The sequence below is a fragment of the Carcharhinus amblyrhynchos genome, chromosome 8 (genome assembly GCF_965287045.1).
Source record: "Carcharhinus amblyrhynchos chromosome 8, sCarAmb.v2.hapA, whole genome shotgun sequence".
NCBI classification, from domain to species: Eukaryota; Metazoa; Chordata; class Chondrichthyes; order Carcharhiniformes; family Carcharhinidae; genus Carcharhinus; species Carcharhinus amblyrhynchos.
In genome coordinates, this window is record NC_137331.1 from 72,018,309 (window position 1) to 72,031,582 (window position 13,274).

General features: G+C 44.6%; 1 protein-coding gene across 12 annotated transcripts in view; it reads right to left on the reverse strand.

The window, feature by feature from the left end:
* dtna (dystrobrevin, alpha) overlaps window positions 1–13,274 on the reverse strand; it is a 195,408-nt gene that overhangs the window by 100,533 nt on the left and 81,601 nt on the right. For all 12 annotated transcript variants that reach the window (XM_080194256.1, XM_080194255.1, XM_080194253.1 and 9 more), the window contains exon 8: window positions 11,393–11,559. In XM_080194256.1, the coding sequence (XP_080050382.1) occupies window positions 11,393–11,559 (167 nt within the window). The remainder of the gene's footprint in view (window positions 1–11,392; window positions 11,560–13,274) is intronic.

Consider the following 13,274-nt stretch of genomic DNA (forward strand, 5'->3'; position numbering starts at 1 on the left):
GTTCTCGTGTTGAGTGAAGTCCTTGTGGAGGATACCCCTATAAATGTCTAATAGCCTTGTGAATTGAGATTGTGGAGGCTGACTAATGCTGTTGGAACAGATGAGATCATTCAACCACTTCCTGCACTGGATAATGGTCCTCTTCTGAGCAGCACAGGTGCTAATTGGTGATCACTGGTGATCGCCTTCCAGTCCTTTGGTTTTCATTGTGAGGTTAAAAGACTTCCCACCAGTCGCTGACTTCCTGAAGGATTGCTCCCAGTGCCTTGTCGCTGAATGCGGGGCCGCTTGTCTCTTCTGAGGGCTATTCCAGTGCTTGTCACAAGTCCAGACTGCACAGAGCAAATATGTATGTGGTGCCATTTAAATATGGAATTATGAGCTAATGTGATAACGGTGGGGCAGAAGAATTCTGAAGCCCCCACCAAGAATTATGATATGCTGCCATTCATGCATATTTAAAAAGGTGAAAAATGGAGATCTAGTGTCAAAACCCACCATGCCTTCTGGCATGAACCTTGTGTCTTTTGACAAGAAATTTCAGCTGAATTTTATAATGACTTTAATTGTTAATTGTAATGGTGAGAGACATCTTATCTGAAGAGTGACCTTGGTTCAAAAATGGCTTTTTCATAAGGTTTCAGACTCCAGACAGGCAGTTGGCCTTTTCCCAAATTTCACAGTCTGAAGGACATGGTGTTTACTTTATACATTTTGGCAATAATTCAAGTTAGCAACCATTTTATAGTGCTAACTCGAGATTAACAAATGTGCCCCTTCAGAGATTTTCACATGGAATGAGCAGACAAGAAGTTACATTAGAGTTGCATAGAGCTCTACTAAAAATGATTTATTGGCGTCACAAGTAGGCTTACATTTACATTGCAATTAAGTTACTATGAAAATCCCCTAGTCACCAGTCTGATGCCTGCTCAGGTACACTGAACATGGCCAACTTTAGCATGGCCAAAGCACCTAACCAACATGTCTTTCAGACAGTGGGAAGAAACCAGAACACCCAGAGGAAACCCATGCAGACTTGGGGAGGACATGCAGACTCCACACAGACAGTGACGCAGGCCAGGAACCAAACCCAGATCCCTGGCACTGAATCAGCAGTACTAACCACTGTGCCACCATGCCACCCCTGTATCAAGAGTATAATGTTCAGTCTGGGCACAGCACCTTAGGAAGGATACATTCTTCTTGAAGTGGATGCAGTGCAGATTCATCAGGTTTATGCCAGGCCCAAAGGAGTTATGACAACAGGTTGCATGGACGAGCCTTATATTCCGTGGAATGTAGAAAATGGAAGGGGTCCCCTAATTGAGATGTTTAAGTTGATTAATGGAGTGAATAGGGTAGACAGAGGTGTCCAGAACTAGATGACACATAATTAGATAATAAGAATTAAAGCAAGGGTCTCCACAAGAAGTGCTGGTGGAAATTGAGAACGCTCTTCCTCAAAACGCTGTTCAGGTTAGATCAGTTAAAAATTTCAGAACTGAAATTGATAGATTTTTGTTAGGAATAGGTAATGGAACCAAGTTAGGCAATGGAATTAAGATATGGATCAGCTACAAACTAACTGAATGGTGGAACAGATCTGAGGGACTGAAAAATGAGTGATGTAATGCAATGGATTTATTTTGCTTGAACATTATTTGGGGAGGATGGGGGGAGGGAACTGTGATGGGGAAACTGGGACGGAGGAGGTTCGCTCCCAGGTAGGGGAGGACCGCAGGCAGTATGGGAGGGAGGTTAGACAGGCGGTGGAGATGGGAAATGCCCAGACTGAGGGGCTGAAGTGTATATATTTTAATGCAAGGAGTATAGTGAATAAGGTAGATGAGCTTAGGGCGTGGATAGCTGTTTGGGATTGTGATGTGGTGGCCATTACGGAGACTTGGATGTCTCAGGGACAGGACTGGGCACTTCAGGTGCCAGGCTTCAGGTGCTTCAGGAAGGACAGGGAGGGTGGCAGAAGGGGTGGTGGAGTGGCACTGTTGATCAGGGATAGTGTCATGGCTACAGAGAAAGAGGATGTCGTGGAGGGATTGTCTACAGAATCTCTGTGGGTGGAAGTTAGGAACAGCAAAGGGTCAAAAACTTTGCTGGGTGTATTCTATAGGCCGCCCAATAGTGACAGGGAAGTTGAAGTGCAAATAGGGAAACAGATTCTGGAGAGATGTTTTAATAACAGAGTTGTCGTGATGGGAGACTTCAATTTCCCAAACATCGACTGGAATATCCCTAGGGTAAGGGGTATAGATGGGGAGGAGTTTGTTAGGTGTGTTCAGGAAGGTTTCCTGACGCAGTATGTGGACAAGCCTACGCGGGGAGAGGCTGTACTTGACCTGGTACTGGCGAATGAACCAGGGCAGGTGGTGGATCTTTCGGTAGGTGAGCATCTTGGAAATGGTGACCATAATTCTATCTCCTTCACAATTGCGTTGGAACGAGATAGGATCAGGCAGGCTAGGAAGGTGTTTGTCTGGGGTAAGGGGAGATACAAAGAAGTCAGGAAGTTACTTGGACAAATAAACTGGAAGGAGGCGTTCTTAGGGAAAAGTACCGAAGGAAGGTGGCAGATATTCAAGGAATGTGCGTCTGGAGCTCTGAATGACAACGTTCCGATGAGACGAGGGGGTTTTGGTGGGTCGAGGGAACCGTGGTGCACAAAGGAAGTGTTGAACCTAGTCAGGAAGAAAAGGAAGGTGTACAAGAGGTTCAGGGAATTAGGAGATGTTAAAGATCTTGAGGAGTATAAGGACTGTAGGAGGGAACTTAAAAGGGAAATTAGGAGAGCCAGAAGGGGTCATGAGAAGACCTTGGCGGGTAAGATTAAGGAGAATCCCAAGGCCTTCTATAAATATGTGAAAGGTAAAAGGATAAGAAGAGAAGGGATAGGACCTATAAAAGGTGAGGGGGGAAAGGTTTGTGTGGAACCAGAAGAAATGGCGGAGGTGCTTAACGAGTACTTCGCCTCAGTATTCACAGTGGAAGCCGATCTGGGAGATTTTGTTATGGATTTGCAGCAGATGGAAAGGATTGAGTACGTGAATATTAAGGAGGAGGATGTGTTGGAACTTTTGAATTCTATCAAGGTAGATAAGTCGCTGGGACCAGATGGGATGTACCCCAGGATACTGTGGGAGGCGAGGGAAGAGATTGCAGAGCCCCTGGCGATGATCTTTGCGTCGTCAATGGAGACGGGAGAGGTTCCAGAGGATTGGAGGATTGCGGATGTAGTTCCTATTTTCAAGAAAGGGAACAGAGATAGCCCGGGAAATTACCGACCGGTGAGTCTGACCTCAGTGGTTGGTAAGCTGATGGAGAGGCTTCTGAGGGACAAGATTTACGAACATTTGGAGAGGTTTGACATGATCAGGAATAGTCAGCATGGATTTGTCAAGGGCAGGTCGTGCCTTACAAGCCTAGTTGAGTTCTTCGATAATGTGACTGAACACATTGACGAAGGAAGTGCCGTGGACGTAGTGTACATGGACTTCAGCAAGGCGTTTGATAAGGTCCCCCATGCAAGACTTCTTGAGAAGGAGAGGGCATGGGATCCAAGGGCCTTTGGCCTTGTGGATCCAGAACTGGCTTGCCTGCAGAAGGCAGAGAGTGGTTGTGGATGGGGCTTTTTCTGAATGGAGGTCAGTCACCAGCGGAGTGCCTCAAGGATCTGTTCTGGGACCCTTGTTGTTTGTCATTTTCATAAATGACCTGGATGAGGAAGTGGAGGGATGGGTAAGTAAGTTCGCTGATGACACGAAGGTCGGTGGTGTTGTGGATGATCTGGAAGGATGGCAAAAGTTGCAGCAGGACATAGATAGGATGCAGGACTGGGCGGAGAAGTGGCAGATGGACTTCAACGCGGATAAATGTGTAGTCGTCCATTTTGGCAGAACCAACGGGATGAACGAGTACACTATCAAGGGCAGACGTCTGAGTAGTGTTGAGGAGCAGAAGGATCTTGGGGTCCGGGTCCACAGGACTCTTAAATCGGCCTCGCAGGTGGAGGAGGTGGTCAAGAAGGCGTATGGTGTACTGGCCTTCATTAATCGAGGGATTGAGTTTAGGGGTCGGGAGGTAATGCTGGAACTTTATAAGACCCTTGTCAGGCCTCATTTAGAGTATTGTGCGCAGTTCTGGTCGCCTCACTATAGGAAAGATGTAGAAGCTATTGAAAGGGTACAGAGGAGATTTACAAGGATGTTGCCTGGACTGGGAGGCATGCCTTATGAAGTTAGGTTGAGGGAGCTGGGACTCTTTTCCCTGGAGAGACGAAGGTTGAGAGGCGACCTGATAGAAGTTTACAAAATGTTGAGAGGAATAGATAGGGTGGACTCTCAGAGGCTATTTCCCCGGGTTGAAATGGTCGCTACGAGAGGACACAGATTTAAGGTGCGGGGAGGGAGGTTCAGAAGTGATGTTAGGGGTAAGTTTTTCACTCAGAGGGTGGTGAGTGAATGGAATCGGCTGCCGTCAGTGGTGGTGGAGGCGAACTCGCTGGGGTCTTTTAAAAGACTTCTGGATGAGTATATGGGGTTTAATGAGATTGAGGGTTATAGATAGGTCTGTAGGTTGGTAGGTGATGATGTGATCGGCGCAACTTGTGGGCCGAAGGGCCTGTTTGTGCTGTAGTGTTCTATGTTCTTGATTTTAGAGAAAAAAAAAACCTTTTGAAGAATTGTGTTAGAATTTCTTTTGCGTTCCCAATGAACTTTCATCAGCAGTGAGGCATTACAAAACAAATTTGTTCCAGTAGATATACATTACCATAGTTTGTCATCATCATCTGAATCTCACGTGCTTCACCCACTTGACCAAAATGGGCTATTTGAAGGTTTTTTTTTGAATAATGCTAAACAAAGGTGAGCTGGATTCATAGAAAGGACAGAAGAACTGCTGTCTTCTGCTTTCAGAAATGCTAATACTAGCAAGTTTAAGAATAAAGCATTTTGATTAATTGTCATGATACAGTAGAAAATAAATTATTGAAAATTAGGTGAATAAATTAAATGAATTGAAGTATAACCAGGCAATCCAAAAATTGATTAATGAGTAAAAGAATCATAATAAGATCATTAAAAAATAGGGGCAGTAAGTCATTCAACCCATTGAGCATGCTCCATCATTCAATAAGTTCATGATTACCTGATCCACTCTCCTGCCAGCCCCATAACCCTCAACTCTCTTATGGATCAAAAATCTGCCTGGCTCAGCCCAGAATGTATCCAATGATGCAACTGCTGCTGCTCTCTGGGATAAGAATGCCAAAGACTAACAACTCTCTCAGGAGAAATTTCTCCTTGCTTCAATCTTAAATGGGAGACCACTTACTTTGGTTGTCAAATAGGAGGCAGAGAGTGGGGGTTAATTGGTGCTATTTGGATTGGCGGTTGGTGACTAGTGGAGAGCCCCAGGGGTCGGTGCTGGGGCCTCAGCTATTTACCATTTATATAGATGATCTGGAGGAGGGAACCGAGTGTAGGGTGTCGAAATTTGCTGATGACACCAAGATTGGGGGAACGGCAAATTGCGCGGAGGGTGTGGAGAGTCTGCAGAAGGATCTAGATAGGCTGGGCGAATGGGCCAGGAAATGGCAAATGGAATTTAATGTTGGCAAGTGCGAGGTGGTCCACTTTGGTAGGAATAATGGTAGGAAGGACTATTACTTACATGGCGAAAAACTGCAGCAGGCGACAGTGCAGAGGGACCTCGGGGTCCTTGTGCATGAGTCGCAAAAACCCAGCCTGCAGGTGCAGCAGGTGGTCAGGAAGGCGAATGGGATGCTGGCCTTCATAGCGAGGGGGATTGAATATAAAAGTAGGGAGGTCTTGCTGCAGCTGTATAGGGTACTGGTGAGGCCGCAGCTGGAGTACTGTGTGCAGTTTTGGTCACTGCACTTACGCAAGGATATTTTGGCCTTGGAGGGAGTGCAGAGGAGGTTTACTAGGCTGATACCAGAGTTGAGGGGGTTGATCTATGAGGAGAGGCTGAGTAAACTAGGCTTGTACTCATTAGAGTTTAGAAGAACGAGGGGAGATCTCATTGAGATGTATAAGATGATGAATGGGATGGATAGGATAGAGGTGGAGAGACTCTTCCCACTCAGAAAGGACAGCAGGACTAGGGGGCACAGCCTCAAGATAAGGGGGGGGGGGAGCGGTTTAGAATGGAGTTGAGGAGGAACTTCTTCACTCAAAGGGTGGTGAATCTCTGGAATTCTCTGCCTGTTGAAGTGGTGGAGGCTGCCTCGCTAAATATTTTTAAGACGCAGGTTGATGGGTTTTTGATAAGCGAGGGGATTAAGGGTTATGGGGAGAGGGTGGGAAAGTGGAACTGAGCCACAATAGATCAGCCATGATCTTATTGAATGGCGGGGCAGGCTCGAAGGGCTAGATGGCCTACTCCTGCTCCTATTTCTTATGTTCTTACCCCCAGTTCTAAATTCCTCCACAAGGAGACACAACTTCTCAGCATCTACCCTGTCAAGCCTCCGCAGAATCTTAGATGTTTCAATAAGATCACCTCTCATCCTTCTAAACTCTAATGAAAATAAGCCAAGCCTGCTCAAACTTTTCTCATAAGACAAGCCTTTCATCCTAGGAGTCAAGCCAACTGAACCCCTTTGAATGGAGTATGCAAGGTGCAGTATCACCAGTGTCATGTACATTTGCAGTAAGACTCCTTCACTTCTATACTCAATCCCCCTTGCAATAAACATCTTCCTGATTACTTGCTGTACCGGTGTGCTGACTTTATAGTTCAGGTATGAGAACACCCAGATCCCGCTGTCCCACAGTATTCTGCTGTCTCACTCTGTTCAATTAATATTCTGCAAGTCTATTTTTTCCTGCCGAAGTGCACAATCTCAGATCTTCCCACATTATACTTCATCTGCCAACATTTTGTCTGCCTCAGGAACCTATCTGTATCCCCTTAAAATTGTATGCAACCTTCTCAACAATTTGCCAGTCCTTGAGCCAATTTATTGCCACTTAAGGATCTCTTCTTGCCCCATCACAATTTTTTGCTGCTGTGGGCAGAGACCATTGCCACATTTGAAGTTCGACTATTGGAGGGAATGGGGATAACATCTGTTATCTGATTGGTGGTTGGTAACTAGTGGAGTGCCGCAGAGATCGGTACTGGGGCCTCAGCTATTTACCATTTATATAGATGATCTGGGAGGAGGGGGCTGAGTGTAGGGTGACGAAATTTGCTGATGACACGAAGATGAGTGGAAAAACAAATTGCGCAGAGGGTGTGGAAAGTCTGCAGAGGGATCTGGATAGGCTGAGCAAGTGGGTGAGGCCCTGGCAGATGGAGTATAATGTTAGCAAGCGTGAGGTTATCCACTTTGGCAGAAATAATAGTAGGAGGGATTACTATTTAAAGGGCGAAAAGCTGCAGCATGCTACGGTGCAGATGGACCTGGGGGTCCCTGTGCCCGAGTTGCAAAAACCTAGTCTGAAGGTGCAGCAGGTGATCAAGAAGGCAAATGGTATGTTGGCCTTTATAGCGAGAGGGATAGAATATAAAAGCAGGGAGGTCTTGCTGCAACTGTACAGGGTACTGGTGAGGGCGCAGCTGGAGTACTGTGTGCCGTTTCGGTCGCCGCACTTGCGCAAGGATATTTTAGTCTTGGAGGGAGTGCAGAGGAGGTTCACTAGGCTGATACTGGAGATGAGGGGGCTGGACTATGAAGAGAGACTAAATACACTGGGTCTGTACTCGTTGGAGTTTAGGAGGATGAGGGGGGATTTTATAGAGACGTATAAGATAATGAAAGGGATGGATAGGGTAGAGGTAGAGAGATTCTTCCCGCTTAGAAAGGATAGCGGGACTAGAGGGCACAGCCTCAAGGGGGGGGGGGGGGGCAGTTTAAATCGGAGTTGAGGAGGAACTTCTTCACTCAAAGGGTGGTGAATCTCTGGAATTCTCTGCCCGTTGAAGTAGTGGAGGCTACCTCGCTAAATATATTTAAGTCATGGGTGGATAGGTTTTTAACAGTCAAGGGAATTAAGGATTCTGGGGAGAAAGCAGGAAAGTGGAACTGATCCACTTCAGATCAGCCATGATCTTATTGAATGGTGGGGCAGGCTCAAAGGGCTTGATGGCCTAGTCCTGCTCCTATTTCTTATGTTCTTATGCGACCCCTGGAGATCCCCTCACACACAGATGATCTTTCCCACCTTGGCCTGTGAACCCTGCCCTATCTCACTGGGGCCTGGTTCTACTGAACCTCCTCATCTGGCTTGAGCAAAGATCTCCATCCTGGTGGCAATGTTGGAGCCATTTGATTCGTGGCAGCTCTTGGAGGCAGGATTTCCTCCCCAAATTTGAAGAGAAGTCTAGTCTTGGGCCACTTAAGGCCCATCCAAACTGGGAGTCATCCCACTGGAACTGGGTGAATGTGCCACTGAATTTCTTCGTGGCTGGGAATTGTAGTGCAATGTAGAATCCTGTGCCTTGTCATTGGATTGCCAATTTAAGTCTCTGAATTATGAGTTCCAGTACAATTCCACTATGCTTTAGTACCTGTAATCAACTACACCTAACATTTAAATTGCACTTTTCTGCATATCTGATTTTACTGGTTCTCATTTATGTGACTAGAAAGTAAAGAAAAATAAATGTGTTAAAAATGGTCAGCCTCATGCCACCTAGAAGAATATGTTCCTTGCTACTTATTCTCACTGCCATTATTCCCATTAAAACTGACCATTGGCTTCAGGTGAGAGAAATCGCAACAGTAAAGTCAATGGCCAATGCGTTGAAGCATATGGAGTTTAATGCGGAAAAGTGTGAAGTGATTCACTTTGGAAGGATTGCAGGAATACAGAGTACTGGGCTAAAGGCACGATACTTGGTAGTGTGGATGAGCAGAGAGATCTCGGTGTCCATGTGCATACATCCCTGAAAGTTGGCACCCAGGTTGATAGGGTTGTTAAAATAAGGTGTATGGTGTTCTAGCTTTTATTGGTAGAGGGACTGAGTTTAGGAGCCATGAGGTCATGTTGCAGTTGTACAGAACTCTGGTGCGGCCGCACTTGGAGTATTGCGTACAGTTCTGGTCGCTGCATTATAGGAAGGATGTAGAAACATTGGAAAGGATGCAGAGGAGATTTACCAGGATGTTGCCTGGTATGGTGGGAAGGTCTTATGAGGAAAGGCTGAGAGACTTCAGGCTGTTTTCGTTAGAAAGAAGGTGGTTAAGAGATGACTTAATAGAGGCATAAAAATGATCAGAGGGTTAGATAAGGTGGACAGTGAGAGCCTTCTTCCTAGGATGGAGATGGCTAGCATGAAGGGACATAGCTTTAAATTGAGGGGTGATAAATACAGGACAGATGTCACAGGTAGATTCTTTACTCAGAGAGTAGTAAGGGTGTGGAATGCCCTGCCTGCAACAGTAGTGGACTTGCCAACATTAAGGGCATTTAAATGGTCATTGGATAAACATATGGATGATATTGGAATAGTACAGGTTAGATGGGCTTTAGATTAGTTTCACAGGTTGGCGCAACATCGAGGGCTGAAGGGCCTGTACTGCGCTGTAATGTTCTATTATGACATCCATATTGAAAGATTGCTTCTTGATATATGAAAAATGCAGCTTTGCTCAGTGATTTTTGAAAAGGTTGGATTTTAGACAGCACAGCGGTCTCCCACACACCCTCACCGCTAAGTTGGTAGTTAGTGGAGGAGCCCATCACAACGCTGCCGCCAACTACATTGCAGCAATTTAATAGCGGGAACACTGTTGACCACCTTACACCCTCAGCCCCCATCTTGGGAAGAAGTCCTGTCATAGAGAGATGCCCAGATGCTCTGTTGTCACAGGTTGGCACGGTGGCCATTTCTAAGATTACAGCCATTCTCTGAAGAACCATTGACCGTTACTTAAATCCATGATATCACAGGAGTCAGACTGGCAGGAACTAGGAGGATGGAACTGAGAGACTGGACAGGGGTGGCAGTGCGAGGATTAAAGGCATATACAATCGGGGAGGATAGGGACCGATAAAGGATGATCACCCCTTTGCCCAACACCAGTCTGCAGAACTAAAACTGCCAGGATTCCTAACTGTCATGAACCTACCCTCGTCACCAGTAAAATAGTGGCAGGGACAGGATGAAGTCCTTAAGTGATCTTTAATTGGCCACTTAAGAGCCCCAACAGGCCTGAGGGTGGGCAGCCATCCAAACCCCCACTGCTCTCCCCAAGTTGGGACGAGCTGATAGCAACATATACACAACAACCCCACCACACCCACTTCCCATTTCAAACCTGCAGCGGGGAGGGGCAGAAAAGCAAGCCCAAAGTTTGATTAATCCAAAATAACATTGTCAGTATGAAATATACTTACTTTACCAGAACCCATAGCATTGTGGTGGGCTCCTGCACTAACTACCAACTTGTTAACAATTAACTGAGTAATTTTGTGCTAATAGCTATGGGGTTATATTGCAAAGAGAAAATGTATAGTTTGTTGCCAAACAGATGATGTTTGAGGTGTACAAGATGATAAGGGGGATTGACAAAGCAGACATGGACAGGATGTTTCCTCTTGCAGGGCAACCTAGAACAAAGGTCATAGTTTTAGGATAAGGGTCGCAGATTTAAAAATGGGATGAGGAGAATTTAACTTCTCTCAAAAGGTTGCAATTCTGTGAAATTCACTATCCCCAAGTGTGGTGGATGCTATGTCACTGAGCAAATCTAAGGAAGAGGTGGACAGATTTTTAATTGGTAAGAGTTTGTAGGGCTATGGAAAATGGGCAGGGAAGTGGAATTGAGGCCAAGATTATATCAGCCATGGCCGTATTAAATGGCAGAGCAGGTGCTAGGTGCTAATTTACCTACTTCTACTCCTAGTTCTTACGATGTCTCAAATTCTCCAAAGATTTTTCTGTAGCTTTGTAGCAACTTATTGTCAAAGTCTGAAAGAAGTCCTAAGTTTTTCCTGTGTGTTTAAAGAGAAACTAATGGGTAAATAGAGCAACTTCATGCATTGCAATGTAGGTATTGCAGAGATACCTGCACTTTTAGAGGAGCAGGGAAAATTAGACAGCAACTTACAAATTTACATTTTACTGTATGCATAGGGACGTGCAAATTTATTGTCCATTTTATATTGTGATAATGGCGAACATTAACAGCCTCTTAGTGATTCTTACTTCAAGAAATGAGCTAATATTTTTCTCCAACACGCTCCTTGCCAACTCAAAGGAGTAATTTAAATGAAAAGATTACAATATATATAATTAGGGAAGCTATATACTGTTTATAACTGAAACAAATTGGGTTATTGATATGCTGTATATATAGATAAATCCTTTTCTCTTATACCCAGTGAATTCATGTTCTTCTTACCCATGATGTGTATTCTTTCATTTGGTGTTGGTTGCTATGAGAACCACTTGCATGGCCTCTCCAAAAGCAGTCCTGACATAGCTGGTAATTGTGACACTGCTGGCAACGATATCGAAAACCCATCATGCTCTCACTGTGGCAATAGGAACATTCAACAGGGTGGAAGACTGCATAGATGAAATACACAAAAGCATTGAACTATTTTTACTTGTACAGTTAATACAGCTTTTAATCTTTTTTTATTTTACATGCTTACTGGATATTTATACATGTAGTTTGATTAAAGAGGATATTTATTTCCTAAAGCAGCAGTCTTCAAATTGTCTTATGAAGGTGATTCCCTACAAATCTTGACACTCAACATCACATACAAATTGATGTTCCCAACACAAGAATGGGAAAGACAGTGGAGTAGTGGTAATGTCTCTGATCTAGTAATTAGCCCCAGCTAATCCTCTGGCAGCACGGGTTAACCATAGAACCCTACAGTGCAGAAAGAGGCCCTTCGGCCCATCAAGTCTGCACCAAACACAATCCCACCCAGACCCCACCCCCATATCCCTACATATTATCCCCACTAATCCTTCTAACCTACACATCCCTGGACACTAAGGGGCAATTTCTTAGCACGGCCAATCAACCTAGCCCGCACACCTTTGGACTGTGGGAGGAAACCGGAGCACCCAGAGGAAACCCACGCAGACACGAGGAGAATGTGCAAACTCCACACAGACAGTGACCTGAGCCGGTAATCGAACTGTGAGCTGTGAAGCAGCAGTGCTAACCACTGTGCTACCGTGCCGCCCACGGTGCACATGGTGGGTTCAAATCCCACCACACCAGCTGATTGAATTTAAATTCTATTAATAAAATCTGGAATCGAAAGCTAGTCTCAGTAATGGAGACTAGCATTACCATTGATTGTTATAACCCATCTGGTTCACTAATATTCTTTAGGGAAGGAAATTTACCATCCTCATCTTGTCAGGCCAAAATGTGACTTCAGACCCATAGCAATGTGGTTACTCATAAATGCCTTCTGAAATAACCTAACAAGTCAATCAGTTCAAGGCCAATTAAGAATACACGACAAATGCTCGCTTGGCCAGTAATGCCTATATCCCATCAAAGAATAAATTTTTAAAAAGTTACCCAGATAACCGATCCTGTCACTTAAAGAAAAATTATTTTTAAAAACATATGTAGCTCAAGCTGCAGGGCTATGTGCTTGCATGTGCTATCAGACATTTTCCTGTGGTCCAGGATATCATGAAAATATGTTTTATGTCATGCTGCAATGTAGGAAACTGGGTTCTCAACAGATACAAGACTACAATTCTGAGGTATCAAGATGGGCCAAATCTAGAGCCCACTGGTAATCCAGAATCATTAAGGCCAAGATAAAGTTGAAAAAGAAAGCTTATGGCAGTTACAAAAAATATTTAAAATTGTAAAAAACCTAGAGGAGTAAACAAAGTATGAAAATGATGGCAAATAAAATCACAGAAAATCCTAACATGTTTTACCGATAAGAGCAAGAGAATATCTAAGGAAAAGAGAAGGCCTATCAGAAATGTACATGGTAATTTGTGCATTGATTCAGAAGATGTGGACATGGTTCTTCATCAGTACTTTGTCTCTGTTTTCACGAAAGAAGGGAAATGAGTGTAAGGTTATATATTTATTAATGTCACAAGTAGGCTTACATTTACACTACTGTTGTGAAACACAATGATCCAGACATTCTAGTTAAAAAGGAGTATGAAATACGAGATACAATAAACATAGTGAGAGGAAGTACTGAAGGGACTAGCATACATGAAGGTGGATAAATCACCTGGGCTAGGTGGATTGCATCCCAGGCTGTTGAAGGAAGCCAGGG